Genomic DNA, 23586 nt, shown 5'->3' with positions numbered 1-23586 from the left:
GTGCGCCTGAGCAAAAGCCCCGGCGACACGGGAAAGAGAAACAACGCTGCGTATACACTGTTGATACCCAGAAATACGACAAAATGGTTGCCGCACGGAGGAAGAGCAGTGAGAACGGAACTGGCAGCGAGGCCGCTCATCCGACAAAAAAGCAAGTGACAGATGCAGTAACTCCCAAAGACGAAATTTGCATCAACACTATCCGAGGCTTCGGTGCAGATGCTCCTGCAGTACGTCAAAGAACAAACGGCTCCCTCTGGGAGCAGCCGCTCCGTTGGCGTTATTGTCAGATTTTGCTATCGAATTTACAACGATGCTTGGCTATCAAGTATAGTTGAGGAAAGGGAGAACTTTCACAGCAGGCATGTACTTAGATGCAGCAGCGTAGGCATTCTGCTACAATGCTTCAGTAAACGGGTTGAAACTACCCGTATGCTGTTCATTTACCCAAATGTTTTTTCGATGTACTTTGGTTTGTTGCTCTTTATGCTGTATCTAGGCTGCGAAGAGTGGACACCCAGGAGCACCTATTGGCTGTGCCCCGATGGCCCACTGTCTGTTCGGCCACGTGATGAAGTACTACCCTAAAGACCCCAGGTGGTTCAACAGAGATAGATTTGTTCTCTCCAATGGGCATGCGTGCGTACTGCAGTACACGATGCTGCATCTTGCAGGTGAGGCACCTTTGTTTAGTATACAACGAAGTGTCCGCTTTTGCTTCACGCGAATTCCGTTTCCTCCTCCTCAGCATTAGAATACTTGGGCAAGCTCGGTTATATTCTAACTAGTTTTGTGACTTTGCCATTGCCGCAATTGCTTCTTCAACGCTGCTAGAAGAAGTGGGATTTTCATGCATGCGCCACCACTCGTCCTCTTCTTTACCAATACTTTGTTAATATCCGTCTCGGAGCTACTAACAAACTAGTGCTGGAGATTTACTAAAAACTACGTGTAGTGGGCAGCTCTCAGAGCTATCAAATCCTTTGCATGCGTCACTCTTTGCCTACAGGATATGATCTCTCAATCGACGACATTAAAAAGTTTCGGAAGCTTCACAGCAAGACCCCTGGTCATCCTGAGGTTGGGCATGCACCGGGTATTGAAGTGACAACCGGTATGCCTGTCTGCTTGTCTCTTAATAGTTCGCACTGCTTTTTACATTTGTGCATAGGCACGGTGTGTTTTGTCGCCGTCTTTTCTTCGTAAAGACTGACACGCAGAGATCCCTGATGAAGTTTTCTGCTCCACCGCTTCAGCTGTTCATCTTTGTGCTTGGTTTTTATTTTTTGCGTGATTTTGCTTACCTGCGCTATCTGCCCCTCGCGGCTTCACTACACAGGCGTCTTGCGTTTGTGAGCTACTTTAGCTATCGCTGCTTGCTCACGAGTTTGGTATCTCGGTTTCTGCCTGCGTGTCCCTTTTCAGTTTGTCCGTGGTTCCTGCCGTTCCTGTTTATCTTAAATTTTTCTTACCTACGCTGAATTTCCGCACTTCGCTTTTCCGTGGCCTTCTTCAGGTCCTCTCGGCCAAGGCATATCTAACAGTGTTGGCTTGGCGATCGCTGCTCACCATATCTCTGCGAAATATAACAGGCCGAATTTCAATTTATTTGACAACTATATCTACTGCATATGCGGAGACGGATGCTTACAGGAAGGTAACGAGATAAATGACACTCAGGCGAGCCAGATGTGTAACTGGGTAATTTCCTTTTTGCCATGGTTTGTGTATTAGGAATCGTACATCGTCCATAATGTGACACACAGCACATTGTTGATTACAGCAACTGTTCAACGTGGGAAGGCGCTTTAGTGGAGGACATGGGATTGAATACAAAACCCAGAAGCTAGGCTACGTTTTTTCCATTTTCTCTGTCGGGTGGTCCTTAGCTGTGACTGATCAGTCATGATCCAGTTGATATTTATGGCTGGACGCTGTTGAGGAATTTGTTTTTGGTGACTCTTGTGTTCAGGCGTTGCTAGCGAGGCCTGCTCTCTCGCAGGGCACTTGGGTTTGGGCCGCTTGATTGTGTTGTACGACTCGAACAAAATTACGATAGATGGGGACACATCGCTCAGCTTCACGGAGAATGTTTTACAGCGATTTAACGCTTACGGGTGGCACACGCAGACCGTAAAGGACGGAGATCGAGACATTAGTGGTATTCTACAGGTAAATAGAGACGGAGCCGACCGCAATGAGGGAGCCAGCAGCACAGAACTACGTGAAAATAAAGGCAGATAAGCAGCACTGAGGGATGCGGGCACAGGAAAGATGGAGCGTAGAAGACAGTGAAGTGGCCACGTGAAAAAGAGGCAGCAAGCGGCATAGTAGGCTCTGTCTCCAGTCTTTGATCTTGAATGACAGTCCAGTATTAAATTTCCTTCAGATGGAACTTTTGTGGAATGAGACTCTGTATGCTGCTCTTTATCAGGCCATTAGAAGGGCGAAAGCGGTGACGGACAAGCCATCTCTCATTGAAATCAAGACAACAATTGGATGGGGTAGCCAGAACGAGGGGACGGAGAAGGTACATGGAGCTCCTCTGAGTGCTGACGACATAAAACAGCTCAAGGAGAAATTAGGCCTCAACCCCAACGAAGACTTCCACGTACCAGAGGACACCAGAAAAGTACGCGGCAGTTTGGGGCTTGTTGGGGTGCAGGGCCACACTCTAGTTTTAGGTGTTGCTGTAAGAGGGGCAACAGTCGACAGTGGAGGGGCAGTAAACGGCTTGCATTCCTGTGAAAGCGAGCATTCCCTGTAATTCTATGCGAGACGTTGTTGTGTCGTAGTTCTATGCGGGAGTTGCCGCTCGGAACAAAGCAGAATATGATGCATGGCAAACGCTTTTTACCAAGTATGGAGAGGCATATCCAAAGGAAAAACAAGAATTAGAAAGAATGTTTGGTAGAGAAGTGAGCGAACAAGCTGAAACTGCGCTGAAAGACATGGCCAAGGCAGCAGCAGACACCCCGGCCTCCACAAGAGTTCTCTCTGGGAAAGCACTCAATGCAATCAAGGATTTCATGCCAGAGCTTGTAAGCGGAGAAAGATGATATGCTTACCGTAAACTGAGTTGGCAGATAGCCGGCAAATTAAATGAGACACATATGTTCTTGAGATGTTTCCCCTCCCCTTCAGTGTATGTTTTCCTGATTATCCTCAAGTGCTTCCTTGTTAGATCATTCGTCCTTTGCGTCGCCGTCTGTGTATGTTTCTTTGTACTCATGTATGCACCTTTTTAGATCTTTGCGTCATGCAGATCGGTGGGAGTGCCGATCTGACGACGTCAAACGAGACGCGACTGAAGGGTGAAACGGCATTTTCTCCCAACCCGAAATTCGGGTCTTACGCAGACCGTTATATTCACTTCGGGGTGAGAGAGCATGGCATGGCTGCTATTTGCAATGGGTTGTATGCTTACGGCTGTTTCCGCCCCTTCGGTGCCACTTTCCTCAACTTCATCACCTACGCTTGGGGAGCGGTGAGACTCGCAGCTCTCTCCAAGCTTGGCTGCTTATTCATATCTACTCACGACTCAATTGAGCTTGGAGAAGATGGACCAACGCACCAGGCGGTGGAGGTCATCCCCCTCTGCAGGGCTTTGCCCAACATGCTCTGCGCTAGACCGGCAGGTAATTCTGGACGCATTTGTGGCTGCGCATGGTTCGTATTTGGACTGCGTACGGATGCTTGCATGCCCATAATGATCGTGACAGTTCTTGAAACTACACACTGCATATTCTGGAGGTACGGGGAGGAATGCAGGATACTTTCGTTCAACGCGAAGCAGCTTGTGTTCGTCGTTGATGATTAACGGGAGCCCCTAGCATATCTCTCCCATGCGTGATTGTGTTAGCTCGCTGTTCCATACGTCCCTGCTGCAGATGCGAACGAAGTGGCAGCCGCTTATATCACCTGGTTGAGGCATGCTACGGGTCCCACAGTCATCTGCTTGTGCCGTGGGGGCATCCCTCCGATTGCTGGAAGCTCAGTAGAAAAAGCGCTGAAGGGAGGTTACATTGTTTCGGACTTTGCCAAGTCGGGAAAGCCCCAGGTAAGCTAAATTCATTGATAATCGAGAGTGACTGAAAACCACGCGTCTGTGTGTCGTATGAACTTCCAGGGATTTGGGGGCGATATTCATGTTTTCTTTCCCAGTATGCTCTTTTGCCGCTCTGCTGGCAACCGGGGAAAAGCGGTTGATTAGTGCGTTTCTAAGTATTCATATTTAGTTCCCGATTTCTGGAACGTGTGGAGGTTGATGCTTCTTTGTGGACTACAGGTTATTATTGCTGGAAGCGGGTCGGAACTTCAATTTTGTGTCGAGGCGAAAAAGCTGCTTACAGAGTGCGATGTTCGCGTTGTTTCCATGATGTGTTGGGACACTTTTGAAGAGCAGCCCGAGGCTTACAGAGAGGAAGTATTAATGCTGAAGGAAAGAAAAGAGGGGAAGGTCCTGTGTGCATATGTTGAAGCCGCTGCAACTCTAGGTGCGTCTTGTAGCTATCACACTGGAAGAGCGAAGTAAATATTTCCCATGGTCATTGTATTGCGTGCGGCCTCTGGTGCGCCTGGCTTCTCGTATCCGCATCTTTTATGCAAGCTCTTGGCCCCTTGCTGATATGTTCATGTAAACTTCGTGCATCAGTTCCCAGTGTACAAGCCACTAAAATTCTTCATCAGCTGCTGAGTGAGACACAGTTGCAACTCCCTGGCAATGTCCTCACCAGCTAGGTCTGCGTGTGTGACGTTTCGCTGTCCGTGAATCAGGCTGGGACAGATATTTCGACGTGCACATCGGAATGAAGGGCTTCGGTGCAAGCGCCCCTCGAGCCGACATTTGGAAAGCATTCGGTTTCACAGGAGAGAACGTGGCAAAGAGTGTCAGAGAGGCATTAAAGAAATAATCGTGTGAAGAGACGTGTCTTTGGGAGTGCCCCTACGGGCGAGTCCCATTTGGGTGACCCCAACAAGGTTTTAAGCAGTATGATTGCTCCGAACCAAAAGGCGACCCTGGGGTCGAGCCATGCAGGCATTTCTCCCTAGTGTATACCTCTCTGCCCGATTGTTCATTGGACTAAGCAGAAGCAGTACAAATTAGTCGTACGCTGTGGCAGTCCTCCGAAAGACTAGCTTACGCACACGTGGTTGCTGGTACAGTGCAGATGGAGACTAATGAATAGGACTAGTGTTATTTAGCGCGGACCTGGAAACACGGCCCTGGGATCGTTCCAAATCGAAGTCAACTTCCTACTGGGTTCTTCCTGGCCACAGTGGCACACGAAATTCACGTGGTCATTTGGGGCCATTAGCACGCCAAGCGGGGCACCGTCTCATTCGCTGAAAATCCTCAGTACTTTCTTTGGCATATGCCTCTGAGGGCGGCGAAGTCTGTTACGAAGCCGCATTTGACAGCGAAATGGGAAGTGCCGTCATGACATCTACGTGCAGGGTAGAACACTCGGCCAAAAATGAGCTGGGCAAGACTGCCACCGGAACACAAAAAAGGAGTGGACGTTCTACGCCGTCAAACTGTGTGCGTACGTGCACGTGCATACACAGCCGCGAGTAGGTACAATATTGTGGGCAGGGTAGCTCTGGAGTTTCCTTGTTTGCACTTCAAGAATGCTTTGGCGGGAAGCCGACTTCGACGAGTGGAGGCGGGAGGCGTTTATCACTGAGTGACGCCTCAGTGCACGTTTTGTACACCTGCAGAGGCCAAATAAGCATTAAGCCCTTGCTGAAGCTCTAGATAGAAGATCATATGGTCTCGCCCCGTTTCAACATCGCGTCTACATTTTTGCTAGCAAATACACTAACAAAACAAAATCTGCTCAATGCTTCAAACACGTGAAGACAGCAAGTGAGTCTCACCTCCATAGCCTTGCCGCACTTCTCCTCCATTGCACTTTCTGTCAGCTTAGTGTGTCCTTCATTGGTACATGCTTGCAAACACTCGAATAAATCAGTGGCTACCTTCTCGCATCCTGAAGCGCAGCCACATTGAGAAAATAGTAATGTATAGTGAAACAGGAAGCGGTTAAAGGCTCAGAGAACTAACTACTAGCGATGAAGAACAGAATGCGGTGGAAGCTCATAAGCGTACAATTCCGACATTGTCTCGTTGTTCAACTCATACCTTTCCTTACAATTGGAAAATAGGGAGGGAACTGCAACTTCTTGGCCTGTTCCATGGCTTCTCAGGAGGATAGCTTGTCACAAGCTTGGCGAAACGCCGTGCACCCCAAGGGAGCAAGCGGGGAACGGCAGTAGGGCGTGCACAACGTCAGTTTTCCTTAGTCGTCTTCTTAAAAATAGATACCCCACGGAAAAGGCTAAGCAAGCTCGAAACCTCCTCCAACACCTGGACAGAAGAGGCGAGCAGCACTGGCAGAAAACAAACGCGGAGACTCGACGGACGAACGCCCTCTGTACTCACAACATAAAAAGTAAAAGTACGCTCCACCATACACTTCAGTTTCTCGATAGACAAATGCACGGACAAATACTTGTAGTGGTTTCAAGCTGACAGCGCCGTCGTCTTTGGAGGGCTCACCAGTCGCATGCACAGCCCCATCCACCACCGCTTGATGCAGCCGAGTGGGCTTCCAGCGAAATCCACGGTTCTAAAAAAGTAAAGTAGCGTGAAAAGCTGGTTTTTTTATGAAATCCGGCATTTAGGACATTCTGCGTACCTCGCACTTGTGCGCCATTCCTCGCTTCTCGCTTCAAAGTGCCTGCGTCTTGGTTTCCCGCGAGCCCCTGTTCTGCAGCTTCTCTTAAAAAAATGTCGCATTTCCAAGACTGGACTCCAGTGGTATTGAAGAAAACCAGTCCAGGGGGAGGGAAAAGAGTATCTAAAGAATCAGAAGTCAACAAGGCGCGCAGGGCCGGGGAAGTGATAGAAACTGAGAAGAAATGTAAGCAGAGACCTCAACCCTTCCGTGCATTAGAGGCTGGCGAGATTGACATCAAATCGTTGGTTAATGGTTCCCATTAGTGCCCATTAGTACATTTTGCTCCCCACTGGAAACGCCTCGTCACAGCCCTGACGTGTAAGTGCTTTTACCTGTTGCGCTTTAGTTCTGGGCGGTCGGAACAAAGCTACGAAGGCTGGTTTGATCCCGAAGTAAGTGCATAGTGAAATAGGGTCATCCCACATCTTTTACACTTTTGCATTGGCGTCGTCGTCGTGTGCATTTAGGGTAGATTCGTTACATGCAGTTGTTTTTGCTAGCGTTGCACCTTTTTGTATTGCTTTGATTTGCTGGCTGGTTATTTTGCTCTGTCAACTTCATCGCACTTTTCGATTTTGTTCCTCGAGCTCTTGGCACACTTGTCGGGTGTGATCCTGCCTCTTCGCCGCTTTTTTCCATTTCCTCTGCTTGTAGCTCAACCTACTGCATGGCCGGGATTTTTTTGTTTCCCAATTTAGGATACGAGTGTATTTCGTTTCAATTCTATTTCCTTATACGCTTGCGTCTGGGCTTCTTGTGTGGCTTGTACTGTGCATTCCCTTTTTCCGCAGAGGTGGAGACCAAATGGTGTTGCACCCCCAATTGCCGTTGGCGCAAATTTTGCGAAATTAGTTGTCTACAACCCTATTTTTTGCATTTTTCTTTTCTCAGCGCCAAGAAGGTTGAGGAAGACACCGGCGACTACCACATTGACCGAGTCTCGACTGACTTCTGCCGCGCTTTGGCAGAGGCTAGGAGGAACAAGGGCATGACTCAGGCCCAGCTAGCGCAGGCGATCAATGAGAAGCCCTCAGTTGTTAGCGAGTATGAAAGTGGGAAGGTAGGCCAACAGGGGGATGGTCCCATAGCCAGGCTTTAGCAGTCTGAGGGCACACTCCCTGTCTCACTTAGTAGCCGAGAGGGGAATAGAAAAGCAATTGAAAAGATACAGGCAAGAGAGGGGAAGATGCGGTACAAAAAGATGAGACGGGTCATATCTGATAAATAGGGCCTTGTGCTGGATCGTTTCCGACTGACTTACACACTTCTAGCTGCAGCAGGGCTTTGGGAAAGTGCGTGATTGGGCGCTGCATGCAGCGTGCCTCTCAGATGTCTGCTTCAACTGTGTGCATTCGTGTTTTTGTCAATAGGCCATTCCGAACGGGGTTATTTTGCAGAAGATGAGCCGTGCGCTGGGTTGTCAACTGCCGAAATGCACACAGAAGAAGAGGGTTGCGGATGAGTGAGGTTGTTGGTTGGTACAGATTTTGTGTCTCTTGTCTTCCCGAGAAGTGCACGACTATGGAATCTGGCTCTTTGCGACTGCGAGGCACAGGAGTGTTCCTCCTAGTAGTCTGCGTAGATTCCTGTGCTATGCGCACGGAGCTGGATAGGGAGCTGCAAGGGAAGCAGGGGGTTGAATGATCAGGCGCGAAGGCGTTTTAAATGGGTAGATAAGCGCCTCACAATTTAAGGTAGCTCACAAATCAACAAATATAAAAGGTCATTTTGGTCCACAATCAAACAGTTCTGTTTCCATCAATTCCCTTTTTCGTGGTGTTCTGCATCTTCGTATTCGTTTCATTTGTACGCCCTTTTATGAGTTTTTACGACATACGCGTTTAATTATTCAATAGCATTGCTAGGTGCTCCGCAGGGTAAGTGGTGCTTGCAAGAGGTGTGAAGGAACAAAGGGGTTTAGTGGCGAGCCACGGAATTTTACGCGCGCACGTATTCTTTTCGCATTACCTTGATTTAGAATTGCTGTTGTAGCGTTGCCGTTGCAAGGGGAGAACAAAGTTGGCCCTCCATTAATACATAGATACACACAATTGTAAAGAGCGTACCACATAGAGATGTCAAATGTGCTCAGAAATATGTGCACGCAACACTCCTGTGCGTCCCGCCCGGTGTGCTGCAGTTAAATGAAGTGCAGCCACACCTTAGTACCTCTGTGCGATTGTGTAGATCTCTAGGGCTTCGCATACATTGAAGTTGGTAGCTGTACTGCACTGGCTGGCAGTCCAAAGCGTAGGTAGAAAGGTTGGTAGTAGTGCCTGACCTGCATAGACATGCGGTGGGGATGAGGGGACGGTGCGCAGTGCCAGGGGCAGCGTAAGAAGCGGGTCGTTCACCGAGCGCCAGAAGCCTCCTGCCGGATTCGAACCGGCGACCTTCCGCTTACTAAGCGGATGCTCTACCGACTAAGCTAAGAAGGCATGGTACACCGCTGAGGGAAGAACAAGAAAATGAGAGAATTACGGCGCATAACCCACTTGTACCACGTAGTAAAAAGTTGATATTGTCTTATTGAATCTGGAAAGGTAGATGATATTGATTCGTCGGGTGAGTCATTTGGCTACAGTAATCTTGAGATTGTGTCGTGGGCTGACGAAGATCCAAGCATTTGAACTCATCAGCACGCAATTTAAAACTTTTGCAATTTTGCCATATTTAAGTGCTATAAAGTTCAAGGATTCTCCGTCACGTCTCTTGTACAGTACATAACATCAGCAAAGGCTGCGCTGTGCCACAGGATTGCTGGAGGTCACAGTGAAAAATGGCGAGAAGGATGAGCTTCGCTACACTTCATTGGGAGTACTGGTGTGCAAATTCCAATGCACTTTCTTGATTTATGAATGAGAACGAAGCACTGAAACCATGTGCAAACCACTCAAGGCTGCTGCCTCTTCGAGTAACCACCACCACCCAATCTCCTGGAAGCCAGAGGGAGAAACTTCCCACTGCAACAGCTTTGGAAGCGGTCTTTTGAGACATTTACAGTTACACACACCAAATCAAATTGATATTAAAGCTCCTTAATGGCTTGGTGTGGCAGTGTCTAGCGCGATTGTCAGTCGCCTTGTTGTTGTCTGGACCACTGTGGCCTTCACAAATCAGGAGGTTGGCGGTGAGCTTCGGCAAGGACCTTCTTATAATGAATGAGCTTTGCAAATGTATTGAAGGCTATATGTCAAGACGTTTTGGATCGTTTTGAATAAAGGTTTGACCGTACATTGTAAACGGCTTTCAAACCACCGTGGCTATTAGCTATTTGTGTTCACCTGTCGATCTAGGTGTCCATCGTACGGACCTGCTCACAAGTGTACCTTTTCTCAGTTGCTTCCTTGTTAAACAGACCAGGCAAGGTCTTTGAAAACATGTGAAAGCTACTTCTTCTCGATTTTTTCTTTTCGAAGTGAGCGGTTGTACCTGTCAACTCATCGCATACAAAGGAGAGAAGACACGCGTTCTTTGGCAGTCATCGAGGCAGCCTGCCGTTTCTCGGCACTTCTTGCCACTAGTCTTCTGTAGAGCTCCAGATATTAGCAGCGTATGTCAAGCGGGCAGAGCTTTTGAGCCCCGTTTTCGTTGGCGTCGCGCCACTGTCCCGCGCAGGGCGGATCAACAGAAGGCTGTCCGGTATGGCGGCGATTTCTCATCTTCTTCGACTGCGGCAGGTGGTGGTGAGCAGCGCTAGAGATGCAGGAGAGGCCTTAACTAGGGCAATCAAAGCTGACGGAGCTGTGAAGGTTTCACAGCTCGCGACTGCCCTTCTTGACTCCTCGCTTGCCCGTCACGTGGAAGTTGAAGCAGCGGCGCCGGACTCAGCCGCTCGCACATCAGCTGATGAGTCTGCATCGTCTGTGACGCATTCACGGGACTTTTCTGTCTCTCCTGATGGCAAAGTGGATTCGGCCACGCCCCTGCGCGAATCTCTATTTGAGCGCGGGGGCCTTCGAAGCGGCAACGTCGCTACGCTGTGCAGCTCGAAGTCTTTCTCCAGAACCAACTCGAGTCGTTTAGATGAGGCAGAGGACTGGTTTCTGACAGACTTGGTCTCTGGAAACGAAGAAAATGGCAGGCAAGGATGGACGCCCCGGAACAGCAGAAGCAGCAGCGTCAGCAGCTACGGCGGCGGGAGAAGATGCTTCGGAAATATGGTTCTGGTCTCATCAGTGGAGTCTCTGTTGTCCTTAGAGAGGGACGGAGAGGTTACTGACGGTCAGAGCAGCTACGGGTCCTCGAGAGACGGAGACGAGAGTCATCGAACTTCGCGTTCTCCCACGCTTGTCTCAGAACTGCCTGCTGCCCTCGCTGAGTCCGCAAAGAAGGAGATTCCAGAATATGAGAATGACTTGGAGCAGCAGCTGCAGCAGGTTGGAGGCCAACTCTGCTCTGAGTTAAACAGCAACGGCGGTGATGTGCTTTATGTCATTAAAGGCAAGCCCGCTTCCGACGCGCAGCGGTTTTACATGATCGAAGCGGGACACGGTTGGAGCTCTTACCAATCACTTGAAGTAAGAACGGACAGCATAGTTCAGAATGAGGCAGTTGTGTTTTGTTTAGCTTCAAACGCACAACCTAAGTACATATATTGTACGTCTATATACGTGGATGTGTAGGATGTTTATTCACGTTTATAATGCAAATATATAAATATACATACATTCGTTATGCGGAGAACGTGTGAAAAATGTGCTTAGGCATTTTCACGCTTACTCTAAACATGAAGTGTGTTTTTGCACCTAGCATGCAAACGAATAGATTTGCGCAAGTCTTTGCTTGTGTCAGTTGTCGGGATGCCCGCTTGTCGTGCACATCTTGTTTGCATATGCACACGGAGCTGACGCTTGTCAGTCCCTCCAAGCTTTGTAGTTGTTAGCTCTTGGCGCGAAGGTTTATTTCGAGGTAGCAGGTTATGCACAGACAAGTGCGGTCGTAGTTTTTAATTTGCTAGCACTTGCGCATGAAGGTGTATTTCGAGGTAGCAGGGGATGCGCAGACTAGTGCGGTCCCTGTCGAAGCAAAGAGAGCCTACATCTCTTTTGTATGTCAGCACATAACTGTAGAAGTTGAAATGCATTCTCACGATTGTAGACTTGCCGACATTTTTCTTTTGCAGCACCTCGTGAGTTTTTTGGGGGAAACGGTGAAAGTGTTTGGCGCTGACCGTTTGCGATCGACGAAATTTCTGCTGCCTGTGGACGAGGCTGAGATCTTCTTGGACGATCTTCAGAAAATGGCTCCGTATTCTTTGAAGGATTTAGTCGATGCAGCTAAAGCAGGCAAGTGCGAAGCGCTGCTGCGCGTATGTAAACAGAATGGTGCCTTGAATGCTGCAAGGTGCCGCAGGTTTTATGACAGTTTTAGGGACAAAGATTCCTTTTTTATTTGTGGATGTTATTTATTGAGTTTTCCTTGGTGTGATCGAGTGGGTATTTTCTGCTTTCTTGGTGGATGTATTCTGTTTGGATGCATCCCTCTGTGATCTGTTAGATAGTATGTTCGTGTGTTTTTTTCAGCGGGAGCTCCAGTTCTTTGCGCAGTCGCTGCACGGTTCTTCTTCCTGCAACTAACAGAAGCGGTGGTTGCTTTTGGCGCTGCAGCTGAAGCCACGGCAGCGGCCGGATCTGGTGTTTCTGCTGCAGCAGGAGCAGCAGCAGCAGGAGAAGCAGCGGCAGCAGCAACGGGCGCAGCGAGTGTGTACAGTGTTTGCTCCACAGCATTTGCTTTGACTCCGTGGGCACTGCTAGTTGGAGGATGTGTCTATGGTGTAGTGCGTGGCGTACGCAAACTGCATAATGTGAGGGAGAAAGTTTTTCTTTGTCCTACGACAGATTCGGCGGAGACAGACACCGAAATAGGATTGCCACAGGGAACGTACCGTGATCACTGCGTCATTAAATGGGGATAAGCTGCGAGCAGAGGGCTGCGCTTTATGTTTTCAACTCATATAGGAGCTAGTGAGAGGAGCAAACACGTGCCGGTGTTCCTCTTTTCATCTTTCTTAACTTTTAAGTAACACGAATATATCTTGGAAGTACGAATTATTGGAGACGAAGCAGAAGTCGGACGCGGCTCGCTTGAAAGAAGCTTTAACGCCGCGCTTTGCTTCGGCTTTCTGCAGCGGGAGGGGCGGCAGGAGAGGCTGAGGTGAAGCAACAGCGGCACGAATAAGAGAGGCAGAAGTAACAGCAACAGGAACAGCAACTTCGCAGTGGCAACGGGCACGGGTAACGAGAAATGGGGACAACTCCCCAAACAAAAATCAGCAGCAGCTGGAACAGCGGAAGCTGCAAGACAACCCTCGCCAGCAGCAATTTACTTTGACACACTGCTCGCTTCACCCCTGTTTGGTACTGCTTGGAAACTTTACTAGAATTTTTACGTTTACGGTCGGATTGGGATTCGTAGCAAGCAAAAGTGCTCTTTTCAAAGGGATGCGTGAATGCTGTTTTTTCTGAAGCTTCACCGGTGTGTATCTGAGGGACTTTAGAGGGGTAGGCATATGCACTATTATTGCTCTCATCTGTTTGGGTGCCTCGGAATTTTATGTATGCAAGGGGAAGAGGATTCAGAGGATTTAGAGGACGAGAGCTTCGGCGACGCCCTGTGCAAAGTTTCTCGCAGAGCGGCTTGCGCTTACGAAACCGTATGTGAGGTTTCGAATTAAAATTTGGTGGATTTGTGGAGCCAGTCTGTGCAATTAGCAAAGTATGTAGAGCGTTGCTGTGGGCTAGTGCGTACTGCATCGTGGATAATGGTTCACGCGGGGCAGCGCTTTCCCAAGTGTTCCTGTTGGAGAGGGACACAAATCAAGGCTTTTGCATTCTACTGTTGCTAGCTGAAGAGCTCTTTGCCACGTGTTAAATTAGAGGGTGGGAGTTTGGTAGTGGAAAATTTGCTGGCGCCTTCGCAACTACGTACTTAGTCTCTTGACAAGGTCAGTTCGCTTTTAGTGCACTCCGCAGGATTGTATACTCCCTGACATTACGTTACTACCATGCGATCGTGACTGCAAATGTGGTCACGATCGCATAGTGGTGATGTAAGCATGACCAGACTGGGGCAGAGGGGGAAGCAACAAATAGAGCTCTATAGAACGCTTTGGAGTCGAACCCCCTTCTTGAAATTGCTACGCTGTCACAGAGATGAAATAATGGCTGTGGGCGCCAATGAATCCTGCTTGACGGAAACCAATCGATGCTAACACGCCAGTATACTTTTTTTGGAGGCAGCATTGGCGCTGCCTCCAAGTATACTGGCGTGTTAGCATCGAATGGTTTCCGTCAAGCAGGATTCATAGAGGGTCACAGGACGGAGCGGGGGCTAGGGTAAAGAGGAAAATGTTTTGCGTTGGTAGAGCCAGCGCTTAAGAGCAAACATGTGGGATACGTCACCGAAACGAACACGGTACGGCACGATCACTAGGACCCACTGGGGGACGAAATGTAGCGCTAGGCATTCTAATGAGGTACAGAGGCTGCTTGGAGGAACAAGAAGTGGCAGGGCAGTCGCATTCAAGCAAAAATGTGGGAAAATCGGTGAACACAGCACAGCTGTTAGGATGTCTATCCCTGCATGTTCTGCTGGAAGGGTAGGACTTGGGGAAAGTAGCGAGTATGGAGCAAACAGGGAATCTTCGCATGCTGGTAGCTCAGTTGTTGAGAACAGATTCCAACTCTGGTGCCTTTGCAAATTCCCAGTTTTTCCATATTGGTTGTTGCCGTCCACTAAAGCATCAATTACATTACTTGTGACGCTTTCAGGCTGCTGAGGGAAACGGAAGAGCCCAGCCTGGCTTTGCAAACCAGTGGTGAGTGCAGTTGCTGGATCTGTGAAGTGTATCCTAAACATGATACTTGTTGAAAGCCATTACCTGTCCGACTGCTATGTTGCACCTTTGCACACCAGAGGTGAGCGCACTTCTTGGATCTGTCAAGTGTATCCTCCACACGACATTTGTTGAAAGCCATTACCTGTCCGCTATGTTGCAATGTTTCTAGTTCCTGGGGTCGCGCCTGTCCACAACTATAGCTATGGATGTGAAACAGCCCGCAATAAGCATCTTCTGTACACCTAAGCTTTTCAGAGAAGCGTACACAAGGTCGCTGTTCAGTTTCTGACCTGGGGCTTTGTCATGCTCGTTGGCTTATAGTAACTGTTCTCGCATAACTAAGTTCAGCTCTACGCCGCACTATTGTTGAAATAAGAAGCGTCCGTAAGTGGTGCTAATAGTGCGGCCAACAGCTCCAACATCCGCACAGGGAAGAGCGTCCGTTGCAGATTACGCCGTCATTATATTCGCATTTATCAATTCTGATTGATTTTCATCAAGATCTGCCTATCGTTATAGCTGCAGTTGCAGGGCATGGCCAAGCGGGCAACGGAATCTATCAGTCTCGTGCACACTTCACAGGCACTCCCGCAGAAGATGATGCGTCTACTTGCTCTGTAGGCACTTCCTATAAAACCTATATAATAAAAGCACGCAAATATCTGGAGATGATGGCCCTTTACATTGCATTCAAGTCGCATGAGAAGCCTGCCACTGACTGGGGGATCGCGGCAGGGAGCTGCAAGACGTCTGAAAGATAGTGTGGGGGCATAACAATAAACGCCGCAATTTGACACGTGCAACATGAAGGGAAAAATTTGATTACTCAGTGCTATTTATTTTTGCTATTTGTGGCATTAATTTTTGCCGGTGTGTTTACATGCTCAGCACAACGCACGGGCTGAGCGCCTGAACGGTCAGATTAGTGTCCTGCCCGAGGATCGAGAAGCTCCGGCTTGCATGCTCATTCCAACGAGGTACTTTGCAGTTTAGAAGTGATGATAGGACTTGCCAGCGAGCAGATGTGAACTGAAACTTTTGCTCTTTTTGTCTGATTTGAGGCTAAGAAGAGCAGCGCACGGCTGCCTTCTGGTGAGCCCCACTTCCTGCTTGTTTTGGTCACAATTTTTGTGTTTCTTGCTGGTATGCTTCTAATGCCTCGCAGATAAAGATGGTGGTGAATGCAGGGCTGTGCAGACTTTTAGTCGTCCTCTTGTCGCCGTCAACACATCTTCTGCAGACATTTGCAGCGTCTGCCTCCCCTTTTGCGTACAACCAGTGGGCAACACAAGAACAGAGCACCACACCCCGTTGGAATGGACCTTATGACACTGCAACCCCTGCATATAGTGATCGAGGAAAAGATCTAGGCATACTTTTCGAAAATGCCGCAGGGCAGGAGCCCCCCAAGTCGGGGCAAGACGATGTCTCCATGGAAGAGCGGGCTTCAGCCTCCCACCAGAAGCCAAGAATGTTTTTGAAACAGTTGAAGGCACGATCAGTGGGTATTTCTCTGCTGCTGCTGCTGAGTTTCGGGGCGCTGGCGCTCGCCAAAAGCCCGAAGTTGTTCGACAGGTTCTCGGAGCACAAAAAGCGAGCACGGGAAAGTCGCAAGAGTGCGATTTCTCGTAGTGAAGAGATAAAAGGCAGGCAGGCCCGGCTAGAGGAGATTATCCCTTCCGCAGAGAGCCTCGCAAGTGCGATCGGAACACAGTATGCCCGAATGCTGGTGGGCGAGGTTCGCTGCAACATGCAGCTTGTGGAGTCGGGCACAGACGACCGCAAGAAAGAGGAGGCTCTCTCACGCGCCTTGGTGTCTCTTCGCCAGCTGGACGCTGACGGCATTAACGTAGTTAATTCTCTGGTTAAGGAGTATCGGCGGCTGCCGCGTTTCCCAGTGATGGGTCTTGGGGAGCATGACAGGGACCTGCTGCTTAGGCAGCTGGAAGACGAACTCGAAAATGACGAGCCTGTGTGTCGTTTAGTTCAGTCTTTGCGGTCTTTTCATACAAAAAGTGAACAGCTTTCTAGGCGCTTCAGTAAAGTCAGCGATGACTTCCTGAGCGGCGCGCCTTTTGAAGATGAACTTGATAGGTATCGGCTCGGCATCGCTGCGGGCGTCCTTGAGTACCTCAAGGCGAACTACAACTCGCAGTCACATATTCGGTCACTTGCCACAATGCTTAGAGACGCCACTGTAGATGGAACGAAGGTACTGATGATACGGGACCACCGGCAGTCCTTGAAATCGTTTGACGGGAGCTTGGGGCTCCTTACTATTTCCGCCACGTGGATAGAGGAGAGTACGAAACAAGCGGATCCGTCGGATGAACTTGAAAGTACATTTGCTTCTATAGAAAGGATGCGGGCAGAGGCAGAAATGCTGCGCGAGGAGTTCCTTGCACACTTGGAGGAACTCCAGAGGAGCCGCTCGATGAAGGCAGCATCTCAGGCGGCTACACAAGCAGAGAAAGCGATGGAACAGGCAGATACCACACTTCAAAGAATGTGGGAAGCTCTCAAAGGACTGAGAACGCCTATGCTTCTGATGAGCGGCAACAGCAGGGACCAGCTTTGTGATGAGGGGAAACGAATCCACGATGAAGTCGTTGCAGAGAGCAGGGCGATAAAAGGCCTTGTAAGTGATGTCGTAAAAAAGGTTGAAAAGTTCTTGAAGGAGAAACGCAATTCCCCCAAAGATTCTGCTCATGTGCTCAGTAGATCGATAACAACCACCATGTTATTGGAAAAACAGGAGCTCGAGTCCCAGGCCTCACGCACTGTAGACCGCTCTGCAGAAATCTTGGGGAGTCTACAGCGTATAAGTGACCCAACGCATGCAGTAACTCTCCTAGTACAGATGAAGGATCACTTAGTAACTCTCACGAAGTCAGCAGCCGCGGCGCGGCTGCTGGGCTTACAGTTGACATTCTTGCGCATGCTGGAGAAAGACATAAAGTTCCAAGAAGACGAGGCGGCATCAAAATCCGCTTACTGCTTCGGTACGGACACCGCTGCGCAGGTAGAAATGCAGCGCCTGAAGCGACAGTTTGATGATGAGTGCGAAAATGCGAAATGTGCGAATACTTTGGCGAGAGTAGAAGATCACGTGTCAGCCATGCGGCAGCTCCTGAGTTCAATGGACGCTCTCATTGCTGATAATTTGAAGATATAGACGGGCGCTGAATGCTATGAGAAGACGTGGCACTGACTTTCTTATCCATGCGGTTCACTTCCCGTAATTCGTTTTTCCCAGGCTTTTTGCTGCTTTTTGTTCCTACAAATGGAGCGATGCATTGTGGAGGGATAGTGCTACGTGGCGAATGAAATGTACACTTCCTGCAGTATTTATCTTTGTGCTGCGCCAGCTGCGTGACCGCTTCCGCAAACCTACAACGTTCAAAATACGGGCATGTTTGACTGCCTTCAGTTGCGTCCTTCACAGTTTTACAATGAGCTCAGCGGTCGATCTTCTTCGCCGTCCAACTGTAGCAGTCTGCATCAACTGCAGTGTGTTGATTTACGCGCGACTCATCGGGAAGATTGTCGAGCAACCGTCAACTTCACACCCAAAAGGATAAATCGCATGAGCTGTCTAACACCGGACGCAAGAAGATTCGAACGCGGCCACGGTATCCGTATATCGGTTTACTAGTCGCCGTTTCCCCATGATTTTCCTTTTCCATATTTCCAGCCTGTTCATATATGATCACCTCCGAAATCCTCTTCGCATGAATTTCTGAGAGTTTTTCGGCGCAAAAGGTTGACTTCAGGCAACCTGGATTTTCTCGCCTGAAAGCTCTACAGGCACTCAGTGCGAAGACGGGTCTGCTGCTGGTTCCCTTCCTACAGGCGTGCCCGAGGCAACGTTTTTTGTGGGAGTTAGAGCTTCCCGATTCTGTTATTTTCTATGGTGTGCCGTTTGGCTTGTCCCGACCCAATGCACCTGCGCAACCTAGCGATAGGGCGCCCACTTTCCGCATTAAAAAGCTGCAGCGCTGATCTACGTCTTACCTCCCCAGCCGAGGAGAAGCCGGGTATTGTCAAGTAACTACGGGTGCGGCGCTGCTTTTCTGGCCCAGTTTGAAGTACCATTTGCATCATTTGAGAGTCACTATTCAGCCGCCTTTTTGCGGAGAGACTCATTAGATCCAAGCTGCATCGACAGTTGAGGGTATACATATCGACAGGAAAGTCAAACAGGAATTCGGTGGAACCCTGTAGGAATTCAGGGTGGGCAGGTGCTACCACCATTTTGGGGTTCTGGTTCTGCTTCCCTTCGCCTGCCCACGAAAGCGATGCGTCTGCGTAGCGCGTGCTTCCGTAGCTACTTTGGTTTCATCGCTTTTGTCGCTTTCAGCCAGGTGCTGTTCGGCTTGGATGACTTTGGAATGCTGTTCGTGTTCGAGTTGCTTCGCCTCGATGTCCAGTCAACTTCACGACTATTTCGTCTCGATTTACTGCGATGGCGAAAGGAGCAGGACCAAAACAGCCATGTCTGAGACACAGACAATTAAGCATTCACACTCATTGCATTACTTTTCTTGTGTTCACTTGCATTTCGAAAGTACAGCAGTGATTGCTAACAGGAGTCCTCTCCCACGTATTGCCGACAGGAGTCCTCTACTACAGTGGAGGCATGTCCAAAGCCTGATACGGCTCATTCCCAGCTGCTCACCCGATTCAAAAAACGGCTGACGAGATAAAGCAAATGCGAGAGCGTTTTTGTTTAAATGGCCTTCTTGAGCGGCCACAACACTGAGCGTACACTCACAGTAAATCTTAGGTGCTAGAGAGAGCGTGGGCAGTTCTTTAGCCAGTGGAGGAAGTTGCAGACTCACAAAAGCGCCCTTACCACTTCATTAGCTCCAGTTCAGCTTTCCTGTTGCCTAGGGCAGCTCGTCTTTTTATCTCTAGACGACTGTCTTTCCAGTGAGGAAGGCCTGAAAGTTGAAGTATTGGCCGTTAATGCACAGCGTTTGACCCACGAGCGGATCTTAGGTTCTCTCTTCAAGTAATGCTCTTAACCATTACTTTTGAGTGTGGTATTGCCGCACGCAGTAGAAAACTGTACTCAAACTATCTTTGTTTATTCTTCAGAAAAATAGGAAGCTCAGCGTCGGTGTGTAATGCCGGCCAGGGAATGGGCAGACGGGCGCTGAGGTGAGCAAACGAACCAGCGGCGCGAAGAGCAGCAGGATGGTATAGAAGCTCTCCGACAGCTTCCCTGAAACAAGATTTGAGAAAAAGCAGCTACTGGCCGGAAAAATAATTCCACAGAATTTGGACTTCGCTCCGCTATGCCTTAAAACTGCTAGACACAGACGAATTCGGGCGACCGCTGCCGAAGGATTTTGCCTCGCTCTATTTGCTTGCCGAAAACTCCTGTCTCCAAACGTAGAATTTCACAATCGCGGCATTGAAAACAATGCGCATGCTGCCTAGCGTGCTTACTCGTTTTTGGTGACAGCCTGTACTATGGCTTTCCGTAGCAGAAACTCCGAGGCTTCCTCCTGCAATAAAACCGACATTGGAGGGCCCGAAATGCAGTCCGAAGAACTAGAGAAACTAGATGGGCGGCATTATCACGGGTGAAGGGGAGGCTCACATGGAGCGACAAGGATTCATTTGTGTCCTGCGCAAGCAAGCATACATCTGCTGAGACCAAGAGCAGTCAGTGCAAAGCTTGCACTGCATGTGAATCTTTGGCTGCCAAGAGAGCCCAGTGAGATGAAAAGGCTTGGGTGCCTCTTTTTCATCATTTCCCACTTGCACTTGTGATCTGTTGATCTAAAGAGCAGATCAAAGGAGTAAACGAATTCTTTGCAACGAGTCAAACTGCTGTTCAGCCAACCTGTTTGTCCCTGCTCTGGAGAAATGCGAAAAGCAGAGAGCCAACTGTATCAATAGAAAGCGCATCCCAAAATGAAGGGGTCCCTGGTAGCCGGCACAGCAGCAGAAACTGCAGCGTCAGCTCGTGAATCTGCACTGGAGCGAATCTAAAGAGGAAATCAGCGGGAAACAGCTGCAACATTTACCACTGGCCGCTTACCCCAGACCACTGCAACAATGTCTTTATGCAGGGGCTGAACTGCGAAATCCTGCTTGCACGTCAATCACAAAGTACGCAGTCCATTTTCTCGACTTTACACCCATACTTGGGAGCTCGACGGAATTCATTTTTTTCGGCTGCGCCTCCGCCTAAGTAGCAACTACGTAACTAGTTAAAAACAAAAAGAGTTGCCGGCAGCAGTACAAAGCAAGTGTTGCGCTCTCGAAGTCGCACAAACTACAGCTTTACCGGAAGGCAGGATGCCATAGGAGTGAAGGGAGCCTTTGACGGCTCTGGAGACAACGAATTGTGTAGCTTTTCATCCTGAACAGCGGAGCAATACTGCAAACACAGAGAGTAAGAGTGCTTAAGGAAGAAAACGCATGGATTAGAAGACTCTGACTCCCGCGTCAACTGCTGGGCTTGCCTTCAGGTAGAACGAGCCGAAGGCCTTAGTTAGGGGAATAGGATGTTTCTGCACGCAATGCATCAAGGGTAACAAATAAAAAGCACGGGAGCCTGAAGCATGCTTGGGAATAGCTGCACTAGATCCCAAGAGGCGCTTTCTGGCTACGATGGAGGGCTTGCTGGCACTAGAGCTGCGCACTTACATTTTTGTCGCTGCCGAGTTTCTGAAGTTCAATGTTTTTTCTAAACACCTCAGGTGCCCCAAAAGGCCACGCAACCACGCGCGCAGAAGGGCCAGTCGCTTCCCCATCGTTTTTTTCCGATACGTTTGCCGCCGATCCCTGTTCTCTTGTGGCGGCTTCAATGTTGAAGACAACAGCTGGGTTGTCTCCTACGAATGCGGCGAGAATAACTGAAGCAGTAAAAAGAGGCAAAAACGAATCACTCTGTCGTTTTAACGCAGCATTTCCCTTGCGCAGCTCCATTAATACTATCGCTATGGTAGCTGACGCTGGTCGTTTTGGTGCTTCTGTCAGAGCCTATTTACTCAAAGTAGAGTGATGCTCTTCGCTCCTTGCTAGAAGCTCTAGCTTGGTCTGCGTATTCTCTAAAGATCAGAACCATAAGCAGCTCCCAACCCTTGGCCCCGTAGCTCTAGACCCTCACTTCTAACCCTCGAACCCTCACGCTTGCCCGCGCACCTTGAGGCAAGAGGCTGAGAAAGTAAAGCTGGCACCCCTGCCTGAGCTTGTCCTTTTGTCTTTTGCATGCGGCGAAAAGAAGTGCATCTGCAGACCCATGTTAACAATGCTAACGCAAATAGCAATCGTTACTAAGCGGCTTTCATCGCGACACGCAAGCGGACGTACCGTAGGAGGTGAAGAGCTTTTGGAAGTCCCAAATTAATTTTTGGATTTTCCGTGCGCGAGGCTGCACGACTTCCGGTGTTCCTGCCCTCTCCGCAGCAGACGCGAACTCAGCGGAAGCCTCAACTGCAATCGAGTCGGCTGCTGCTCCTAGATTTTCAGAAATAAACTGAGGGGCAAACGAGCCTTTGTCGCCGAGACAACACGAGACACTGCTTTTTCCCAGATGAAGATACACCTGAAAAGCGTGAAAAATACCACCAAGCAAATGCGAGGCCGTAGACTCATGCTGTGCCGGTCTCGTTCTGCACCTGTAGCCTACCTGCGGTGCCTTTTGAGTGCAAAACGTGGAAAACGAAACCCGAGCTATGTTAGGTCCCGAGCGCAAAAGTCCTTGCTGGTGTTGTATTGCAGTAGGAGGCGGGGCAAGGCAAGATGCTGGCAGCTTTTTCTTGATTTCGCTTGCTGTAACATCCACAGACCCGCACCTTGCTGCACAGTTTGCCGAAAACGATGGGAGCTTGGAGAAAGCGCACAGACTGTAAGCCAAAAATAAAGAGAGCCGTTCTAACTGGGCCACTTAGTGCTTTGAGGGAAGCATTCACACAGGCTTACGTGCGCATAAACTGAGGCAGACCGCTGGAACGAAGCAGCGCTGCATTTGCCAGTGTGCTTATGGTACGTTCGTGGAGGTAGTAAGTAAAGTCGCTCAAGTTACAGGCCTGATAATCATAATTTGGAGACACATAAAGACGCAGGGTCAAGGAGCAGAGCCAATTCCACAGGGCGACGGCCGACAAGCACAACAGCTTCCCAAGCCTACTGCCATACGCAGATCAAGAACATCCAACAGCAATGCTTTCAGTTTCTTTCGTTTAGCTAAAAGGTATTTCAGCAATGCAGTCTGAGGGAACTGAGATAGAGCTATTACAACCGAACCCGATGTCGCTCTCTGGGGCCCTTCATTGGGGCCCCTGTTAACATGGTCTACTCACTGGCTTCCAGACCTTTTCGCTTTCTTTGCAGCCTTTTGGGCTGTAGCGGGGTGGAAACTGGATATAAATCTAAATAAAGTAATGATAGTAGTCAACGCTGGGGGAAAACTTGGTGCAATACATGCCTCGTAGATTCTGCAAAGGCGACTGCCCGAAGCTAACCTGTTCCCGCAAGCAGCTGGGTGGCGCCAGCCGTTTTACACTGTTGTTCACAGTCTTCCTTTTAGTGTTAGTGCACTGAAAATTAATAATATCGCAGTTGAGAAGCGTTTCTAGGACTTATCCAATTCTTTTCTCCAGAGTCAGTGTTTGTGGCACACTCTGGACCAATGGCACTCCAAGCCCCCACTACTAACGCAGCCACTAAATGCTCCGTCGCCTTACTGCAGTTTTCTTTTCAAGCTGCCATATATAGGCCGTAGGCAGTACTGTCATCAGCCACTGGTAGAAACAATAAAATCCACGGGGCATTTGGGGCATGAGTCATGCCTCAGGAGTATGCTGGCAACTCAGCTAAACAGAGGTGGCACAGGAAGAAACAAAAGCCTACGCTAAATCATATTGTTGAAGGGACCGAAAGGCTCTTTGGAACCTTCAGGCATACATGCGGTCCAATCATGAAGTTGGAAACACCAGCTGTGGAATAATTCACTCTCTGGGCAATGCTCATGCTAAGAGAAAG

The 23586-nt window shown here is 49.2% G+C and overlaps 6 protein-coding genes across 6 annotated transcripts; 4 read left to right on the top strand and 2 right to left on the bottom strand.

The window, feature by feature from the left end:
• Positions 1–83: 83 nt before the first annotated feature.
• ENH_00079960 (transketolase, putative) lies at positions 84–4913 on the top strand (the record flags this gene model as incomplete). Its single annotated transcript, XM_013583211.1, has 11 exons — positions 84–230; positions 500–674; positions 1010–1114; positions 1517–1657; positions 1973–2172; positions 2435–2632; positions 2796–3041; positions 3266–3638; positions 3891–4060; positions 4289–4496; positions 4777–4913. 11 exons carry the CDS (start codon positions 84–86, stop codon positions 4911–4913), a joined length of 2100 nt encoding a protein of 699 aa, XP_013438665.1.
• Positions 4914–5625: 712 nt separating this feature from the next.
• Positions 5626–5910, bottom strand: ENH_00079950 (hypothetical protein, conserved; the record flags this gene model as incomplete). Its single annotated transcript, XM_013583210.1, has 2 exons — positions 5626–5715; positions 5881–5910. The coding sequence occupies 2 exons, from the start codon at positions 5908–5910 to the stop codon at positions 5626–5628; spliced, it is 120 nt and encodes a 39-aa protein (XP_013438664.1).
• Positions 5911–6793: 883 nt separating this feature from the next.
• Positions 6794–8209, top strand: ENH_00079940 (multiprotein bridging factor type 1, putative; the record flags this gene model as incomplete). The annotated part of the gene is made up of 4 exons (XM_013583209.1): positions 6794–6926; positions 7090–7135; positions 7635–7803; positions 8114–8209. 4 exons carry the CDS (start codon positions 6794–6796, stop codon positions 8207–8209), a joined length of 444 nt encoding a protein of 147 aa, XP_013438663.1.
• A 2178-nt stretch (positions 8210–10387) lies between these two features.
• Positions 10388–12660, top strand: ENH_00079930 (hypothetical protein, conserved; the record flags this gene model as incomplete). Its single annotated transcript, XM_013583208.1, has 3 exons — positions 10388–11263; positions 11869–12058; positions 12269–12660. The coding sequence occupies 3 exons, from the start codon at positions 10388–10390 to the stop codon at positions 12658–12660; spliced, it is 1458 nt and encodes a 485-aa protein (XP_013438662.1).
• A 3094-nt stretch (positions 12661–15754) lies between these two features.
• ENH_00079920 (hypothetical protein, conserved) lies at positions 15755–17758 on the top strand (the record flags this gene model as incomplete). Its single annotated transcript, XM_013583207.1, has 1 exon — positions 15755–17758. The coding sequence occupies one exon, from the start codon at positions 15755–15757 to the stop codon at positions 17756–17758; it is 2004 nt and encodes a 667-aa protein (XP_013438661.1).
• A 707-nt stretch (positions 17759–18465) lies between these two features.
• On the bottom strand, positions 18466–22570 carry ENH_00079910 (hypothetical protein, conserved; the record flags this gene model as incomplete). The annotated part of the gene is made up of 12 exons (XM_013583206.1): positions 18466–18866; positions 19262–19341; positions 19439–19526; positions 19761–19810; positions 20038–20096; positions 20192–20218; positions 20438–20520; positions 20636–20684; positions 20885–20959; positions 21247–21455; positions 21913–22095; positions 22525–22570. The coding sequence occupies 12 exons, from the start codon at positions 22568–22570 to the stop codon at positions 18466–18468; spliced, it is 1350 nt and encodes a 449-aa protein (XP_013438660.1).
• Between the last annotated feature and the right edge of the window lie 1016 nt (positions 22571–23586).

This window comes from Eimeria necatrix, genomic scaffold (genome assembly GCF_000499385.1).
Source record: "Eimeria necatrix Houghton genomic scaffold, Enh_scaff85, whole genome shotgun sequence".
NCBI lineage: Eukaryota > Apicomplexa > Conoidasida > Eucoccidiorida > Eimeriidae > Eimeria > Eimeria necatrix.
The sequence above is the reverse complement of the archived record's forward strand: the minus strand, read 5'-3'. Positions and strand labels throughout refer to the sequence as shown.